Source organism: Drosophila arizonae, chromosome 5 (assembly GCF_054131065.1).
Source record: "Drosophila arizonae isolate 15081-1271.41 chromosome 5, UAZ_ARI_1.0, whole genome shotgun sequence".
In the NCBI taxonomy this organism is placed as follows: Eukaryota; Metazoa; Arthropoda; class Insecta; order Diptera; family Drosophilidae; genus Drosophila; species Drosophila arizonae.
In genome coordinates this window covers 10,819,438-10,838,852 of record NC_142925.1, presented here as the reverse complement: position 1 = coordinate 10,838,852, position 19,415 = coordinate 10,819,438, and the positions used below count along the sequence as shown (strand labels likewise).

The 19,415-nt window shown below is 41.5% G+C and overlaps 1 protein-coding gene and 1 long non-coding RNA gene across 4 annotated transcripts; one reads left to right on the top strand and one right to left on the bottom strand.

The window, feature by feature from the left end:
• The first annotated feature begins 1,018 nt into the window (after nucleotides 1-1,018).
• Nucleotides 1,019-19,295, top strand: SP2353 (EGF like, fibronectin type III and laminin G domains protein pikachurin). 3 transcript variants are annotated; one of them, XM_089469385.1, is made up of 16 exons: nucleotides 1,019-1,616; nucleotides 6,476-6,580; nucleotides 7,480-7,858; nucleotides 11,081-11,197; nucleotides 11,300-12,149; nucleotides 13,293-13,405; nucleotides 13,510-13,856; nucleotides 13,918-14,107; nucleotides 14,173-14,309; nucleotides 14,374-14,591; nucleotides 14,651-14,726; nucleotides 14,795-14,947; nucleotides 15,015-16,384; nucleotides 17,056-17,157; nucleotides 17,223-17,326; nucleotides 17,407-19,295. In XM_089469385.1, the coding sequence occupies exons 3-16, from the start codon at nucleotides 7,717-7,719 to the stop codon at nucleotides 17,556-17,558; spliced, it is 4,071 nt and encodes a 1,356-aa protein (XP_089325511.1). In that variant the 5' UTR covers nucleotides 1,019-1,616; nucleotides 6,476-6,580; nucleotides 7,480-7,716; the 3' UTR covers nucleotides 17,559-19,295. The 3 variants fall into 3 exon arrangements, with proteins under 3 accessions (XP_089325511.1, XP_089325510.1, XP_017865338.1); XM_089469384.1 differs by lacking the exon at nucleotides 6,476-6,580 and adding an exon at nucleotides 1,695-1,808; XM_018009849.2 differs by lacking the exon at nucleotides 6,476-6,580.
• Nucleotides 16,962-17,333, bottom strand: LOC149268478 (uncharacterized). Its single transcript, XR_016270184.1, has 2 exons — nucleotides 17,221-17,333; nucleotides 16,962-17,150 (listed from the first exon to the last, which is right to left on the bottom strand). It is a non-coding gene; the product is annotated as an uncharacterized LOC149268478 (long non-coding RNA).
• Nucleotides 19,296-19,415: the final 120 nt, after the last annotated feature.

The following is a 19,415-nucleotide window of genomic DNA, read 5'->3' as shown; positions in this document are numbered from 1 at the left end:
AGTCACCCACACACACATACACCCACACACAGAGACAACACTCCTGTCTGTGTGTCATGTCATGGGGTTTGCCCTTTTGGCCAGGCAGAGCCGCTGGCAAAGGCAAAGGACTTAGCAGCGCATTGTCAAAGGGTCCACGAATGGTGGGCGGGCCTGGTCATTAGCAAAGTTGACTGCCAGTGCAGCAACAACAACAACAACAGTAACAACAACAACATGTTCACATGGTCAAGTCTCAGTTACACAGCCCACAGGAGTTAGCAGCCTAAGCTCTTGCCCACACTTCAGTTTTATTTTGTTTTTCATTTCTTTTGTCATTTTCAACAACAACAATAACATTAACAACAACAACCCCTGCAACCTGATCAGCTGTCATTGCTGACTTGCTGCCCTTCGTCTCGTCCTTTCTATTTGAAAGGCTTAAGCATATGTATGTACGTTCGTGTGTGTGTGCCTTCAAGTGTCGATTGCCTGCTGGTAGGTGTTTATTGTGATGTTAAGTTCGCTGGCAAGAACAGCAACAACAAAATGTTGTTTAACATAGTGCCGCTGTCACTGGCGCTGACAGCTCTTGGAGCGCTGTTGTTGTAACTTGAGCCCGGAATGTTTGGCATGTTTCAATTTCATTGCGTTCCATGCGCAGGCGCCATAGCGAATGCGCTCTCTTGGGTAGAAGGTGGCAGCTGAGAGCATGGAAGGAGGAAGCAGAAGCTACATACGAAAAAAAAGGGCTGTCAACACAACTTAGTGGTTATTATCCCGATTTGTTTAACACTTTATATTTACTAAATTTATAGGTAAAAAAAAGTTTAAATCAAATACAATAATCTAAATTAAGTTTTCAAGATTCTTTTTTAAAAACAAATAATAATATTTTGACTGTTTTAAAATAATTGCTAATTTTTAAAATTTTTAGGTCTTTCGACTACCCTAAACTACCCCGAGATAGCCTGTGTTCGTTCATATTTGGCGCCTCTTTACATACTCGGATAATCAACTAACGGATACTACGAACGCGATTTGGGCACTTTAAGACCAACAACAACAACGCAACTGTCATTCTCTCTGGCAAAGGTGTTTCGTTCGCTGTTGTTGTTGCGCTAGCATGCTTCTTGCTCTCCACTCTGGCAGAGTTTCGCTTCGTTCCAATCAGCAACGGCTTCGATACGCGCAGTAGTCTCCCGTCAATTAGAGTGTAAAAACGTAAACGCTCCACAGAAACGGCTATCGGAACGGCGCCGCCACAGAGACAATCTTTCGCAGGATACAACCAAAATATAACATATACACACACACACGCGCTACAACAACAGCTAGTTGGATGGAAAAAAAGAAAGTTAAAACAAAATAATTATATGAAATTTGCATAAATAAATAATGAGGTGTCAAGTGTGAAGAAAAAACGTCGGCTGTACAAGAGTCGAATGTGCAATGTGAAAGACATCATAAGAGATTGTGCGTGTGTGTGACCGTGTGCGTGTGTGAGTGCGTGTGCTTTGATGTAAATACCACGAAAATCGCTGAACGCCGAAAATAAAGCAGCAGAAATCAACGAAGACGAAGACGACGTCGCCGTCAACGAGGCGGACGTTCGCCAAAAAGCAGAGCCAATACAAGTGAGTAGTAAACGTTGTTGTTGTTGTTGTTGTAGTTGGAGAAACGAGGCGAAATGAAATAATGGAAATTTATGTTAGGCAAGCAAGAGCGCACTTTAAAGTGGCACTTGAGCACTACGTAGAGCGGCGGGAAAGCGGCAGAGCAAGAGGAGCGAATTAAATATAAGAACTACTGTTGTACTATGCATATATGTAAGTGTGCATTTATATATACTTACATATATTATATTTGACAATTTTGCCTGCTGGTTGCACTCAAAGAACGCATTCGGCCCGGGCAATGTTCGCTATGTTGACGTTTTTCTCGCTCTCGCTCCCTCTCTCTCTTGCTTGTCACTGACTTTCTCTCTTACACTCGTTTGCCAACTTCCATTTTGCAGTCAGTCAAATGTCTTTGATATAATGTCGCCCAGCACTCACTCACACAAACATATAGCTACACAAAGCTGCGGCTGCAATAGCCACACGCATACACACACTCACACACGCACGACACGTTCTGTTGCTGTTACTCTTACATTACAGCTCAGCTTGAGTGTGCTTGTGTGTATGTAGCTTCTTTTGTTTTAGTCCTTGCTTGAAATTGCTTTCTGCTGCTGTTTGCTTTTGTTGTAGAGCTCAGCGCGACGTCTTTGACAGGGCGCAAGTAATATGCGCACCTGTGAATTTGCCATAAATTAGGCGCAAGAGACGCGCTCACACACACAGGCACACACGCAGATACACAGACACATATTTATACGTAGACGCATGTCAAACGTTAAGAATTTAACAACAAAAACGCGCGCCAAACTTTTACGTTATATGCATGAGTGTGTGTGTGTTTGTGTGCGTCTGATTGGGCCGTAACTTGGGTCAGTCTGTCATGCGTGAGCTGCTCGGTCCAAGCAGCCCCCAAGGAACGCCTCACATTCCCATCAAAATGTCCCTCTGTCTGGCTGTTCAGTTCTGTTTCTGTTTTCTGTTTCTTTTTTTCTTGTTCTGTTTTCTGTTTGTATTTTGTGGTCTGCCTTCAATTGGCTCTCAACGGGCTTTGCTCTATTTACCTTATAAAAACACAATTTATTGCTGCTTTAACGATTTTTCTTTTGCGGTTATTTTCTGTTAGCTCTGTTGTTGTTGTTGCTGTTGATTATTTTGCTGCTGCGGCGGCGGCTGTAGTTTTGTCTGTTACAAAAGCTCCTCTCTCTTTTTTGCGCTCATTGACTTTAATGCTCCCTGTTTGTTTTATTTCTTTATGTACGTCTATGTATGAGTGTGTATGTGTGTGTGTGTGCGTATATTTACCGTTCGCTTTTCGTATTGGCTTTGGGTATTAAGTTTTGCGTGACATCAACACAAAAAATCATCAGCAAAACAAAACAAAAACAACAAGAACTGCACAAACAGTAAGCACTCATTGGAGAGGCTAGGATATAATTTGTACTGTGTTAGCTGTTCGCTGCTGGCAGTTGGCCTTGCTGTAGTTTTAAATCAATAATTTATACTATAGAATAGCCCGCATATAAGATAGGGTTTGGTCTCGTGTGTTTTTCGCTTGTTTCAGCTAATCAAGTTGTAGTTTCAGTTCATTGTTCAGCAGATATAATAGATAATGGGTCCTTTGTGCGATTTAGGTCACAATTAGATAAGCGCCGCACTCACACACATATTCAAGTACCTACACATACATATTAATGCTGTTAAGCTGCGAGGCCAAATGTTAATAAGCTGAGGATCGAAGAAAGAAAAAGTGAGTAAATGAATCTTCGAGAGTCTTCAACATACAACGGGAACTAAACTGTAACTTTACAGAAAAGCTGTATGCTAATCAATACAGCAGCTAGAAAGCAATAGCATAGTCTAAGCAGAGGCTTATTTGAAAAGGATTGCTGCAAGTAAGAGTTAAGCGAAAAGTGACGTATGAGTTTAACAGTGCTGTTAAAGCAAATGAACTAGAAATTTTATTAACATAAAAATAGTTCTTATAAGATTAGTCAATGCTGTATAAAAGTAGAGGATAGTTTTAAATATATAATAAGAGGTAATTAGAGAAAGAAGAACAAGAGCTATAAAATAGTAGTCACGCAGTACAATTGATTAAAATAAAACTTTTCTGAGTCACAAATTCTAAGTGCCAATAAACTTATAACTTCACGTTCAGCTCTTATACATGTAACTTCAAAATTGTTCCTCATTTCTGCATATCACATAACATTTATACAATAAAAAGTTATTTTTACCACACAAACAAGTTTTATTGCCATTAGTTATGATTTTCACTGTGGCACTCAAGTGAGCTTCAATTGCCCAATTGTCATTTCTTGTTGCCCAACACTCTTTCCAACACTTCCCTTTGTTTGCTGGAGAAGAAAAACAAGAAAATATTATGAGTTTACGTTTGTATGTATTCTCATAAACTTTCTAAAAACTTCAGGTAAAACTGTCATAAAATATTTGCTCAGATCTTGGTTGCAATCTTATTAATTGAGTAAAATGTATAGAGTAAAGGAGAAGAGAAGAAAAAGAAAAACAAAAAGAACAGAAGTCAAATGAATGGAAATAATGGAAAATTGAAGATAAGGGGAGTAATATTTAATAAAAAATATTTGAGAACAGTATAAATATAAAGCTAAGAGAATAGAATAGACAGAATTGAAATAAAAAGGGGTTGAAAAGATGAGACGATCCAAGTCATAAGAGTAAAAGAGAGAGATAGAAAATCTGCTGAGGACAAAGAAAATAAAAGAGTGTTTAAGAAAAGAGCAACAAATAGAAGAGGGTAAAATATATGAGAAACAGAAGTGCCATTAAAAATAGAGACATAAACGAGCATACTGTAGAGAAGAGAAGAGCTGCACAGGCGGGAGAGGAGCAAAAAATAGAGGAGTGCCAAGGACAAATGAAAATAAATGAAGGAAGGAAAACGCCGAATAGTAGTGGAAGAGAAGGTCATAGAATAGTAGCATACTTTTGAGTCGAATTAACTAGAGAATTACATTTGTAACATTCCGTCTCGTTTATTGTGCATTTAGACAGATAGCTGATGGGGAGGATAATTGTGTAATTAAATCAATGCCACTCGACGTTAATTTAGTGCCATTAGCCGCATAATTGGGTTGATCAACTTGATGTCGGCCAGTGCAGCAGTTCGGAGACTGCGACTAAGTGTCATTAATTTTGATTTTGGAGGCAATATCAATGTGTTGCTCTAATTAGTTGGGGCCTGCGGCCGAAAGCGTAGTCTAAAGCGCCCAAATGGCCACTTGCCACTTACCGCTTGCCACTTGCCACTTACCCATTTGCCATTTGCCACTTACCACTAACAACTTGGACTGCTGTAAAATTTTCCAGCCAAATGAGCGCACGTTCCTTACTTTACTTTATTTCTTTTTTGGCTGCGTTTACCTGAATAATGAGTTTTCATGTGCCGCATGCCACATGCCACATGCCCCACATCAAACACACACACACACACACACACACATGGGCATCCCAGCTACATCCCAGCCTAGTTAAATGTATGCATTCTGGCTCTGTGGCCAAAGCTGATGCCAAAACTGAAAGCTAAAGCTGGGGGCTGAAACTGGGGCTGGAGCTTGTGCGACAGCCTTCAACATTTGCTGGCTATTCGGAGGCGTCGTACCGGAAAGAAATGCCATTAAAAACGCAATAAAAATGCAAAAGCAACAACAAAATCAGAAAAGAGAAAAAAACAACAAAATTGAAAAAAATATTACCGAAATGAAATGAAAGACAAATGAAAACAAACGTTGAGAGAGAGAAAGAGAGAGTACAAAAACATATCAAAAAGTATGTGTGTGAGCCTTTGGTAGTATGTCAAAGTCTGTGTGTGTATGGGTTAGTTAGTGTGCGTGCTTAAGACTTCAGTGCAAATAGCCAAGGTGGAAAAATCGATATAAATGAATACGGTAACATTTGGTCGACTCTGAAACAGCCAAAAACTCGAGACAGTACAAATGGCAAAATGTTTTTTTTTTTTTTCACTTTTTCTCTTTATTTTATTTAGTTTTTTGTTTTTTTGTTTGTGGATGTTGGCCTACCAAAGTCCAACTTGCAAAACTTTTGCACGCACAGCAACGCACACAGCCGCAGCAACAACAACAACAACACACGCACACACGTAAACGTAGCCCAACCACCCACACATAGCGCGCACACACACACACACAAACACACCCACTCATTCACAGCCCAGCAGCAACCCGCCCACGCCCACATTCACGCCCCATGGGCCGAGTCAGCGGCAGACGTCGCGATTTTAAGCGCAGGCATACAAAACTTGATATAAAAATAAAGTAAAAATAAAAACAACAAGAGTTACTACAGTGGGGCATGCTCAATATTAAAATACCCTATAATTCAATTTGGCATTGTGATTCGCCGGAAATCAAAAGAACTGCATTAAGAAGATTCAATTTGCATATATTACTGCATTTTATAGTATATTTAAATGTGAAAATATTGCTGTTAAGAAAATGGCATTTTCAGTAAATTTGAATGTTAACTATCATTCTTTTAGTCAAGTGTTGCTCTGTTAACATTGCGTGCCTTTATGTTTAGTAGATGGCGATGTTAAATAACAGTTTGCTAGGGAATAAACGGACAAAAAGAGACTAGTAAGAAATTTGAATGAGAGATCATTGCTGTTAATAACAGTTGCTTGTTAAAGGTTACGTTTGCAGAGAGTACGTAATGTAAGACTTGCTTTTAACATAACTGTAAATTTACTTAACATTATTCATTAGTATGCTAAGTGCACATAAATAACAAATTTTATGCTAGACTTTAATTTATTTAGCCAAGAAAAAGATTTTAGCTATCAATTGATTTCACCCAATCGGCTATTATGCTCCCAGGGTATATCACCACCAACTACAACAACAACATCAAGAGCAGCCGCAACGTCAAATAGCTGTAGCAATGAAGAAAGATTTCATGCTGTGGCTGCAATTTTTGCCCCAGTAAGTATGCTACATATTTTTTGAGCACGGGTTAAGTGCCACGCATGAGTGTGTGTACCAAATACACATACACATACGCATACAAATTCTGATATATATTTATATGTAAAGTTTTACATATGCGTGCGTGCGTATGTGTGTGTGTGTGTTTGGGTCTGTGACCCGGCCTAAGAGACTTCGTCAGCTCCAGCCTGATTTTCAACATTTGACATTTCAATTTCGATTGGCCAACGAAAATGATAAAATGTCAAAGAAAAAATCAGAAATGGGAATTGGTTAAATAAATGTCCTTTGGCTTTACATTTTTATTTTTGCAGCTGCTTCAGCTTTTACTGTCTTATACACAATTTGCCCAATTGTCGTATTGATTTCTAATTACATGCATTTGCCCCAAGGCACTTGGCTTAAGGTAGGGCCACGGGATCATCAGATGTAGATATATACATATACACCGTATATATGTATGTATTTGTAGGAGTGGCTTAGCCAAATGGTAACAAATTGTAGAGAATGAGGCACATTGTCTACTATTAGTATTTGTTGTGGTGGCGTTGCCATGACGGTGTTTATTGATTTTACGGCTGCTAGCAACTGGCAAAGGGAAAGAGCGGCACGGGGGGAGCGGTAGCGGGGCCAAGTGGCATGCGGCATGTGGCAAGAGCCATCAGGCAACAGCCATGAATCATGTTTGTGTGAGTCCGTGTGCGTTGCGTGTTTAGCAATTTGTGGTTATATTATAATGACCACTTGATTTGCCTGCGCCTTTGGCCTACCTCCCTCACGCTTCCTCACTCTCTCTCTCTCTCTCTCTCTCTCTGTCTCTGTTTCTCTTTCTCTTTTTCACCTTTACTATTACTAATTGCTCTTGTGCTATGCTTGTGCTTGATATATATCAACAGGGAGCCGTCGCAGTCGCAGAGGCAACGTCGAGACGCATGTACGCTCAATGCTCAGCGCTGGCTGCTGGCCGAAGTCGTCTAAAACGGCCAACGATCGTGTGAACTGTGCGTATACTTAACCAGCGTAGTTTCTGGAGCAGCAGCAGCAGCAGCAGCAGTGGCAACATACCAGCCACACAACAAGGAACAACCACAACAACAACAGCAGCAACAACAACAGCAACATTTCGTGCGAAAATGTTCACATCAAAGCAACAACAACTGCAGCAAGGACCTCATCGACTGTCACGCCTGCTACACATTTGCCTGCTCCTGCTATCGCTGAGCTGGGCGGCCAACGGCAGCAACATTGTGGAGCCCGAGGAGGCAGCTTTTCAAGGTGCGTATGACAGCTGACACCCCCCTCACACCGCCCCCTGCAACCGCAGCTCTTGCGAGCTGTCCAATTGTGGAAATTTTGGCAGCATATCAATAAGTGAAGAGCCAGAGCTTGGCCTCGACTGCCTGGCTGCCTGGCTGTCTCTCTGTCTGTTTGTCTGTCTGGTTTGGCTTTGACATTAATGAGCGACTTAATTATGCCTTTCACATGCACATATAACAATCGTGTGCCTGTGTGTGTGTGTGTCACTGTTATGCAATGTTTTTGGCCATATTTTCAAGCGCTTAAACGCAACACGACGCCCACACGCTTTATTACGCCAACACCAACATAACTAACGTTCTCAGTCTCGCTCTCCCTCTCTCGCTCTCTCTCTCTCTGTCACTCTGTCACTCTGTGCGTGTGTGTGCTGCTGCTGACACTTCGATTTCAATTGCATGCAATATGCGATTTTTCAATTTCAATTTGAATACGCAATGGCAAACGACAAGCTTTACTCTGCTACTCCATCAACTCCAAAGCAGACGAGACGAGCTACCAACTGGCGTGGGGGGGGGGGGGGGGGTCGTGGCATAGCACACACTTTTCACAACTGTTTGCATGTGTGCATGTGTGTGTGTGTGCATGTGCGTGTGTGCAAATGCAAATGTGTTGAGTGTCCAGTGCACTTTAATCGCCACCACACACAGTTGCTTAATCAACTAGCAATCGCACACACACACACACATATGCCCACCTGTTTGTGTGTGTGTGGCTTGATGGCTCTTTAAGCGTGTTGTTGCGTGTTCCATTTAATAGAATAGCAGCTAAGCAGAGCAGCAGCAGCAGCAGTTGCCAGCATGACGTAAGCTTTTGACAAAGACCAATAGTGCTTGGTAACCGTTATGTGATCTGATACGATGTACGTTCGTATGTTATGTGTACTCACATATGTATATGTATGTACCTGCTATGGTTACGCGATGCACACATAACTGTAATGTTAATCTGAATACAACCAAAGTTCAATTAGAACTCACGAAAAAAAAAAGGAAAGAAGAAAAACATTCGCCCGCGGCGCGCGATTTTGTGAAACTTTCCACACGAGCAAATTCTGAAATTGGTTTAAACTTGCAAACAGGCTTTTCATGTTTTATATAAAAAAAAATTATATATAAATATATATATATATGGCATAACATAAATAAATATTGCGCTCTAAATTGAATTTGACTGTACTTAGTATTCCAGGCTAAGTGCTGGGCCTGCTGTCTCTCAGTTATTTATGCTTATTTACTGCGATGTCCTTCAAAAGTATTTCGGCTAAAAATAAAAAGTGGTTTTTGGGTCAATTGAATTGATTTTAGACTTTGAAAAGACTGACATTGCGGACGGGTTTGGTTCAGTCAAGTGGCTCACTTGGTAGCACTTGATAGTTGTTCTATTAGAAATATAAAAGTAATACATATTTAGTATAACTACTGCTCGTTAGACTTTGACTTAAAGTTGGCGGTGCGAGCTGCCTAAAGACATCAAGTTAGCCAGCATGAAATCAAGGATTTATTATAGTTTAATGCGTCAGCAGTTGTTGCCTTGAATTCGTGAAAAGTTCACTTTCTATATTTCATTTTGAGTAACACAGACTCGTGCACATTGATCATTGATCGATGTTAGTTATCTAGTTACCCCGAAACTAAACTCTATACTCGCACGCTACACTCTCAACTAGTTATATACCTTTCTCAGAACTGGACTGACTACACTCCACACTCTAGGCTCAACTTGCTCCACTCGATCATTGTACTCGACTCGTCACTCTCTTTTTATTGCGCTTGACTCGATATACTCGCCTCACCACACTCGACTCGCTACTGTCGACTCATTACACTCTATTTTCTATACTCTTGTACAGTCGCCTCACTACACTCGAAACGGTACTCAGAATCGCTACTCTCTACTTTCAACACTCTTCTAAACTCTCCTCTCTACATTCTATGTTTTACACTCGACTCGACTACCCTCGAATCGCTAGACTGCACTTACTTCAATCCATCAGCTTTATATTAAGAACTTACTGTTTACACTCTCTACTTGATCCATTTGAATCGCAATTCCTTGCTCTTCTCCTTGGGTACCTACAGACATTACTCTCTTAGCGTTAAATTTAGATTATTTGCGACATTCTTTAAATCATTTTAGATTATATTGAAATGTCATGTTTTGTATTTATATCATATACCACCCACTCAGACCATTACATGTTAATCCTCTCCAGTTTTGCTTTTACTTGTTACTAATTATTTTTCTCAATAGTTACTCGCTACAATTGTGTATGTAGCACACCTATACACCCACACACCCACACCGCCCAACAATAGTTCGAGTGAGTTAATCGTTCAGCGCTCTTCGAGTACTTTAGCTACTTGTTCCACTTGAATCGGCACTCGTTGCACTCAAGCCGAGTCTAATGTGTCTCACTCTCAGACTCAGACTCAGACTCCGACTCAGCCTCAGACTCTGTATAAAAGCCGGCCTGCTTTTCTTCCTGCCTTTTGATGTCAAGTGTTGGAGCTGATGGAGGCCAGCGCATCAAAGAGCTACAGAAAGAGCTTAGCGTTGCCCCGCTTTGCTCGACTCCAGTTCAGTTCAGTACAGTTCAGTTCACTTCAACTTTAGTTTAGTTTGATTGGCTCAGCTCAAAGACCATTTGCGCGTTTGGCTCGTTTGGGTGGGGCTTTGTGTTGCATAAAATTCCATTGCATACTTGTGAGAGCGTGTGCGAGCATTTGCATTTGCATTTGCATTTGAAATTGGGGCCAGATCCATATTGAAAATTGGAACGAGAAGCGACTGCATATGGGAAATGGACTCGCTTTTGGCACAATGCCAAAAAGGTGTGTGTGCGTGTGTGTGTGTGTGTGTGTGGGCGTGGATCTGAAATGTGGGCAGTAAATTACCAAACATGACTCTGGGCTCTCTCAGTAAGTCAGTAAAGCTCATTAGAATTTATTGCGGACACGTCGGTCACACCCAGACCCAGACACAGGCACAGACACAGCCAGGGGACACGCACGTCTGTTGATGTGAGTCGAAATTATGAACTCGACTCGAAATTAAAATGAACGAGAGTGAGAGAAAGAGAGAGTGAGAGGGAGTGAGAGAAAGAGAGAGTGAGAGGGAGTGAGAGCGAGAGGGGGAGCATAGATAAAAACACTTAACCATTTTGTGTTGTTTCTCGTTTAGGTCACTGCGGTCATACGAGTCCCTGCGAGCAGCTCTGCTACGAGATCCACGATGGGATGTACGAGTGCGACTGCATCGAGGGCTACGAGCTGAACAAGAATGGCTACAGCTGTCAAGGTGCGTGCGAATTAGTATGAATTGAGATTCATTTGATTTGATTCGATTCGATTCGATTCGATTTGCTTTGATTTGCATTTGATTTGCATTTGCTTTTTGCAGTGATAAACACGACAAACAGCGGCCAGGATGGGCACGGTAAATCGGATGAGGATGTGCTCTACCAGAAGGGCGCATCCTTCAGTGCAAAGCTCGCCAATGCAGCGGCGGCGGCGGTGGCAACGGCCGGCGGGCAGGCGGATGGGAATGCGAATGCGGATGCGGATGCGGCTGAAGCGGATGCGAATAGCGAATATGATTACAACGATGAGAATTTAGATGGCATGCGGGAACAGAAAGTCAATTCAAACGATTATTACATATCAGCGGAGAGCATTAGCTTCAATGAGAATCAGGAGCTGGATGCGGCCGACTTTAAGGTGGCGACCACAGCGGGCACAGCCACCAAACTAACCAAATCGACTAAAGCTGCGCCAACAACCACGACGACAACAACAACGACAACAGCAGCAACAACTACAACAACAGCAGCAACAACACCAGCTGCAAGATCGACAATTGAGCGTGGCCAAATGGCAAACAAAGCCAATGGCCAGCGCAATGCCATGGATTATGGCTTGGCCGATGTGGATGGCGATGGCGATGGCGATGTCGATGAGTATTATAGCTATAAAGCGGACATGTCCATCTATGACGATGTCAATAATAATCAATTAAATTTAAGACGCAACAGCAACAGTAACAGCAATTCGCATACATATCAGCAGACTAGCAAAAGCAACAACAACAACTTGAACAACTTGAACAACAACAACTTGAACAACGACAACTTTAAGGTCGCAATGCATATCAACAATAATAAGAATGCTGCCAATAGCAACATATCACTTAAGACAACAACAACAACTAGTACTACTACTACAACAACAACAACAGCAGCTGCAATCAGCAGGTGAGCGAATTAGTTAAGCGGGTGTAAAGGACTGCATGATAGATAATTTTATACAGTTTACTGTTAGTTATGTATATTGAGAGTTTCCTACTTCATTATTGTTGGAATGGATTAACTTTAGAGCTATAGAATCTCTAGAGTCTATCAGTCTTAAATCTCAAAATGAACTCTTCATAGATGATAAGAGTTGGTTATGTGTATTTCGAGTTTGCTTGATCATTATTTTTGACATGGAACAACTTTACAGTTATCGAATCCTTAGAGTCCATTAGACTTTAATCAAAATGAACCACTTATAGATGATAGATGATAGTTATGTATATTGAGAGTTTATTGTTGAGATGGAAACTCTAGAGTCAATCAGTCTTTAATCTCAAAATGAACCCTTCATCTTCTATACTCCCATTTCATGGAACAAACAATCCCTCTTTAGCCATCGAGCGAGCTGAGAACTGCTCTAATCTACTTCAAGTGGAATTATAATGCATTGAGTAAAGGATGACGGTGCTCAAGAGCCTTTGCCATTGAGAATGCGTCGAGTGTGCAATGATACTTGATAGATATTTAATTGTCACTGCTGTCGAATAACGGCATCGATTGTCATTCGAATTCAATTTCACTTAATAATTGTGGCGTGAAATTCTGTGATAATTGAACTTAACGCTTGTTGACTTACTCAAGGAAGTTTTTTTCATTACTTTTTGCAATGAATGCATGTGTTAAATTGACTTATGTTTATTGAAATGAAAGAGAAAGAGGAAGAGTTGCATATTGATTACCTTTTGAAGAACATGAATATTCTTTATTAAGTGCTGACTTTATATTTGATATTTATTAATATGAATATTATGAGCCTGTACATATAAGATATATATTATTTCATATTATATTATATTATATTATAATATTATGATCTGTTATATTATATATTATTATATTATCTTATATAATTTCTCAACACATTTTGAACTTATAATCATTTGATTTTTAAATTAAGAACAATTCGGGAAATATTAAACCAATTGGATAGTTTCTATCCCCATACTTAATTAGCTGTTTAATCTAGTATCGTCATAACCCTTTGATATCTGCTTAAATACAATGTTTATGTATCCCATTTAACATTTACCATTCACTTTACAGCACACTTTGCAATCTGGATTGCGGCGCAGAGGGTATTTGTGCTCTGGAGGCAACGGCGTCCACAGCGCGCTGTTTGTGCCCATTTGGCAAAACGGGCGAAAATTGCCTGGAAGGTATGTGTGTGGGCCTGTGTGTGTGTGTGTGTGTGTGGCATTTAATGGCCATGTTACCTGCATTTTTATATATATAGTCAGCTAATGGGTAATCTTTCGCACAGATATCAGGGCGCACGTGCCACGCTTTGCGAAGCGCTCCTGGCTGGCATTTCCGGCACTCCACGGCGCCTATAAGCATGTTCAGCTGCGGCTGGAATTCCGTCCAGAATCCTTTGATGGCATCATATTGCTGAGCGGGGAGCGAGATGATCTAACTGGCGATTTTATGGCCCTGCTGCTGAACAAGGGCTTCGTGGAGTTCTGGTTCGATTGCGGCTCCGGCGTGGGCAGCGTGCGATCCAGAGAGACCATCATGCTGAACGAGTGGAACTCGGTGATTATCTATCGCCATCGTTGGGATGCCTGGCTGGTGCTCAATCACGGCACCAAAGTCCAGGGCAGATCGAATGTGAGTTTCGCTATTTGTTAGCAATTCAAGCAATTCCATTTCAATGTGCTCCATGTGGCAGGGTCTCTTCTCGCGCATCACATTCCGTGAGCCGGTCTTTCTGGGCGGCATTGGCAACATCACGGGCCTGGCCAAGCGTCTGCCGCTGGCCGAGGGCTTTGCCGGCTGCATTCGCCGCTTCGTGGCCAACGAGCACGACTACAAGTTCACGGAGCATCCGCTGGGCGATGTCATCAATGGCTTCGATATACGTAAGTGACTTACATATACATATATATAAATAGAGTATATACTACTTTGTTTGTTTGTTCATCAGAGGATTGCTCGACGGACAAGTGCGTGCGTTATCCTTGCCAGCATGGCGGCAAGTGTTTGCCCTCGGATCAGGGCGCTGTTTGCCTGTGTCCGATTGGCTTTGTCGGTGATTTGTGCGAGATACGCATGGATTTGCAGGTGAGTGGGGAGTGGAGTGGAAAGCTAACCAAAGCAGTTCTATATAGTATTGCCCTTTCATTAGGTGCCCGCCTTCAATGGCTCCTCTTTTCTGCGCTATGCGCCGCTGGGCGACAGCGCTTTGATCTGGCTGGAGCTGAAGGTCATATTGAAGCCGGAGCAGCCGGACGGTCTGATACTCTACTCGGGGCCGGAGCAACGCGGCGATTTTATAGCTTTGTATCTGCACGATGGCTTTGTGGAGTTTGCCTTTGATTTGGGCAGCGGCCCAGCGGTGGTGCGGTAAGTAAACTGCAGCAAAAGGTGGCCAGCACTTAGCTAACTCGCCTCTTAATCAGCAGCAGTGAACACTCGCTGAGTCTGGGACAATGGCACACCATCAAGATCTCAAGGACCGCACGCCTGGCTGTGCTTAAGGTATGCCAAAAGCAAGCCGAACTCTGGCTCACTCTCACTCCCACTCTGTTACTCCCTCTCATTTGCAGATCGATCAGCATCAGGAGGTCATGACTATTTCCTCGAATGGCTTCTGGCATCTGTCGCTGGCGCAGAACCTATTTGTGGGCGGCGTCAATCATGTGGACCGTCTGCCATTGGATCTCAAGTACAAGTCCTTCTTTGTGGGCTGCATTCAGCGCGTAAGTTGACATAGGTTAAGCTATCAGGCGGCTGGCCCGACTAACCAGACACCAATTTGCACCACAGATTGACATCAATGGCCACTCGCTGGGCATTGTGGCGGAGGCGCTGGGCGGCAGCAACATTGGCAACTGCCCGCACGCTTGTGTGGCCCGGCCCTGCGGACCGCTGGCCGAGTGTGTGCCGCAGATGGAGAGCTACGAGTGCCGTTGCAGCATCTACAACGAGCGCTGCAACAAGGCAGCTGAAGTGCCGCCCGAGCAGCTGCCGGAGCTGATGCTGCACAAGCAGCACAATGGCCAGCCACTTGAGGCCAAACAATACAAAGGAGTTGAGTCGAAGAAATTGTGGGCGCACAAGAAGCATTCCTCAAAGCGCAAGAATATGCATAAGCACAAGACGGCACCTGCAACCACCAGCAGCAGCACTAGCACCAGCACCACTTCAACCACCACCACCACCACCACAACGACAACGACTACAGCCAAGCCACCCACACCAGCTGCAGTGGGTGGTGCGCCCAGCAATGAGGAAATCGAAGACGATATCATCTTTCGCTTTGTGCATGAGAATGCCGCAAAGGCGCCCAGCCCCATTGTGGGGCTGCAGCAGGCCCCACTCGTGGGCAAGCAGCATGTGAGCAAGCACGAGCACCATCAGAAGCCGAACACCTTTGCGCACAAGCTTGCCCGCCTGCCCACACACTACGAAAGTTTCCAAACAAATCCGGATAGCGATATACTAACATTCGATGATAACAACGATTGGGTGGCCAGCATGCAGCAGCAGGAGTATGCGGATGCCATGGCGACCAGTCAAGTGGGGGGCCAGACGGCGGAAGTTGATGTGGCCACTGGAGATGCGGAAGCGGATGGGGATGCTGATGCAAGTGGTTTTGTTTTCGATGAGTCACTGTTTGATGCCAACGACGGCGCTGAGGATTATCAACGCAAGCAGCTGGCCCAGGACATGAAGCGCATCATGTCCAATACACACACGCACACACACGCGCAGAAAAAAGTTAACCAGGAGGAGCAGCGCCAGCAGCAGCCACCAGTTGAGCCGCAGTACAGCGAGGAATACAACGACGATGAGCTGCTAACACCCGTGCTCAAATCGGAGCCGGTGGCTCCAGCTGTTGCTGCGAGCACACCCCAAACGCACACCGACTGGAGTCTTCTGAAGAAATTCGATCTGTCTGCGGAGCATCAATCGCAGGTGCAGAGCGTGCGCAAGAATTTTGGCGCCTGCTTCGCCGGCACCGACAGCTATTTCCACTACAACGATGCGGACACCATGAGCCAGGTCATCAGCTACAACATCGATCTCAATCTGCGCATCAAGACGCACTCGGAGAACGGCGTGATACTCTGGACGGGACGGCAGGGCACAACGGAGGAGCACGATGACTACTTGTCGTTGGGCATTGAAAAGGGGTGAGCAGGGGAGAGAATGGGACAGAGAAATGGGAACGGGAAATGGGAATGGGAATGGGAATCGGAATGGGAATGAGAATGGGAATGAGAATGGGAATGGGAGAGAGCAACTGAGTGAATGCAAGTGTAAGTGTGTGAGTGTCAAATTGCTTACTCAAGCTGATCAGCTCACACCCTGTCTACCTGCTCTTCGAGGCTCTCCTCATGATCGTGCTCATCATTGAGATTGTGCTCAAGTTTGAGCGGAACTTTTGCCTACTTAAAGGCGCGTCTGGTAAGATTTTCTTCAGTCGTGTGGATGGCCTCCTAGTGGTCAGTTGTGTTCAAGTGAAGTGCTCTAGTGCTGTGTTTGGAAATAATTATTCTTGTTAATAATAATTTGTAATTATAATAATTTATTATATTATCATTATTGTTTTATTATAAATATATTTTAATAATACATATTCATTTCTTACTTTTTTGTTTAATTTATAATTTTGTTCTTTTTTTTTTTTTTTTTTTTTTTTTTTTTAAATTAAATAAGTTGTATTTCTTGACAGCTGCGAATGTCTTAAAATATTGATAATCAGTATCATTTGTTATTTATAATATAATTTATCACCATTATTTGTAACTTATAATATAATTCCTATGTAATGTATGTACAAATTGTTTGTAATATTCCACAGATATTTACATTTCCGCTATGATCTCGGCGCTGGCGAAGTGGACATACGCTTCAATGGAACCAAAGTCAGCGATGGCCTTTGGCATCGGGTCAGAGCTATACGGTAAGTGAAACAGAACTAAATAAATTGATGTAAAACTCTTCTTTAACTTTTGCATAATTTTACAGAAACTCCCAGGAAGGTTATTTGGAAGTGGACGGACGCAAAACACAGACGCTGCGTACGCCGGGCAAGCTGCGACAACTGAACACCGATACCGGACTCTATGTTGGTAAGTGTTTACCTTGCTTTATACTTAATACCAACTGTAACTAATATGTATTTTATTGGATCAATTTGACTTGCTTGTAGGTGGAATGCCTGATGTGGCATACTTCACGCATCAGCGCTATTTGAGTGGAATTATTGGCTGCATATCGGAGATCGTTTTGGCTGGCGAGAAATTGAACTTTGATCCAAATACGTTGGGCACAGCGCACAACGTGGAGACGGGCCTACTATGAAACGCTGCACTTACATAAGCCTCAAGACTTTTGATACATATATCAAATAGTTTAAATGTTATTATTTAATTAACGAAATGTTTACAAATTTGTCTATTTCGTTTGTGTTTGTACAAAGACGCTTTTAAAATCAACTGAGAATGAAACAGAATGATAAAGAGAGAGGAAAAGGAAGAGAATGAAGTAAAAAGAAGAGAATTGAGTTCTAGTTGGGAAATTTTTTTACGCCAAGAGATGAGCTGAGAAGTAACTAAAGTAAATATAGTAAACCATACTACATATAATATATATAGTGCATACAAAACCATAATGATTATATACAAATGCATACATATAAATATATATATATAGAAATTATATATATATATAAAAAAGCAAAGAAAACCCAAAAAACAAAAAAAAAAGAGGCATGCTTCATATAGCCTGTGACTGTCAATACTTCAGAATGGAATAGTTTATATATAACTTTAGCAAAAGATTTATAAAACTGAGAACTATGCATAAAATACTTTGAAAAATATTGTATGTAGAAAATGAGAAACAAAAGGAAAAGAAAGGGAAGCAGAAGAGAGAAGTTTGCACATGTTTTATGTCCATTTTGAGCGCTTTGATTTAAGTGAACGTTACGCTTTGTGTGCAGAGTTGCCACCTTTTTGTAAAAGATAAACACACTGACACACACATACACAAACACTCTAAATACAACTACTACATTACTAAAGACACGTATACACACGCATATTGGCAGTACTTTCGTTTTTCGCATTGCTGTACCTTAACTAAAGAAATGAAACAAAAACCAAAACAAATATATAAACTAAAACTAAAAAGCTAAAACTATAACTGTACATTCTGTACTTCTTGGAAGTTCTATAACTGTATTAAGCAACACAAATGCAAATGCAAAACGTTAACGTCGAGTCGAAGCAGCGTAAACATACTTATTAATTGGTAAGTTAATAAATGTGTAGCGTGTATTAGCTTGTAAGTTGGCACACACACATACACACACACACACACACACTATCACAGACACGCGCACATGAAGCCTGCCTATGTAAACTTTTATATTAACGAAAAATACACCAAAGAAAACAAAAACAACATACGTAAGCTACACACACATTACACAACACTAGACATACGCCACACACACACACACACCAAACACATACACAGACACTACGCGCTGAACCAGAATTGAAATATGTGAGCGATTTTTAACAATTTATATACTACAATACAACAGACAAAACCAACAACAACAACAACTAGCTAAAAGATAACATGAAAAACAAATTTAAGCAATTTAACAATCCCATAGCGAAATTTTTAAATGCTAACAACCAAAACAATTGCAAATGCATAAAAAAGCAAAAGGAAAAACTTTGTATTCATCTTATGAATATGTTTTTGTAGCTTAATGATAACAACTACATACGTAGCTATATATATAAAAAGGTATATATATATAAACAAACAAAAACATATGCATATATATATATATGTATACAGAAATATATATATATATATATATCTATATATAAATGAGAAACTATAGTGAAAAAGTAAAAAACAAACGTAAAATGAATAAAGAAATCACAACCACCAATCAATGTAAAACTAAATTAAACGACATTCAATGTAGCTTATTTATAATATGCAAGAACGTGAAGCATTGAGATATTTAATTTCGTACATTGGTTTGCAGAAAATAAAAATATAAAAGAAAAACGATTCTTAATAATAGTTTGTTTGATTTTTAAGGTGAAATCTAGTCAAGTTGGCGCGCAAATGGCGTGTGCTTTCACTGCTGTAAAGTATGAGCTTAATTGAACAAGTTGGCAGCACCATTTT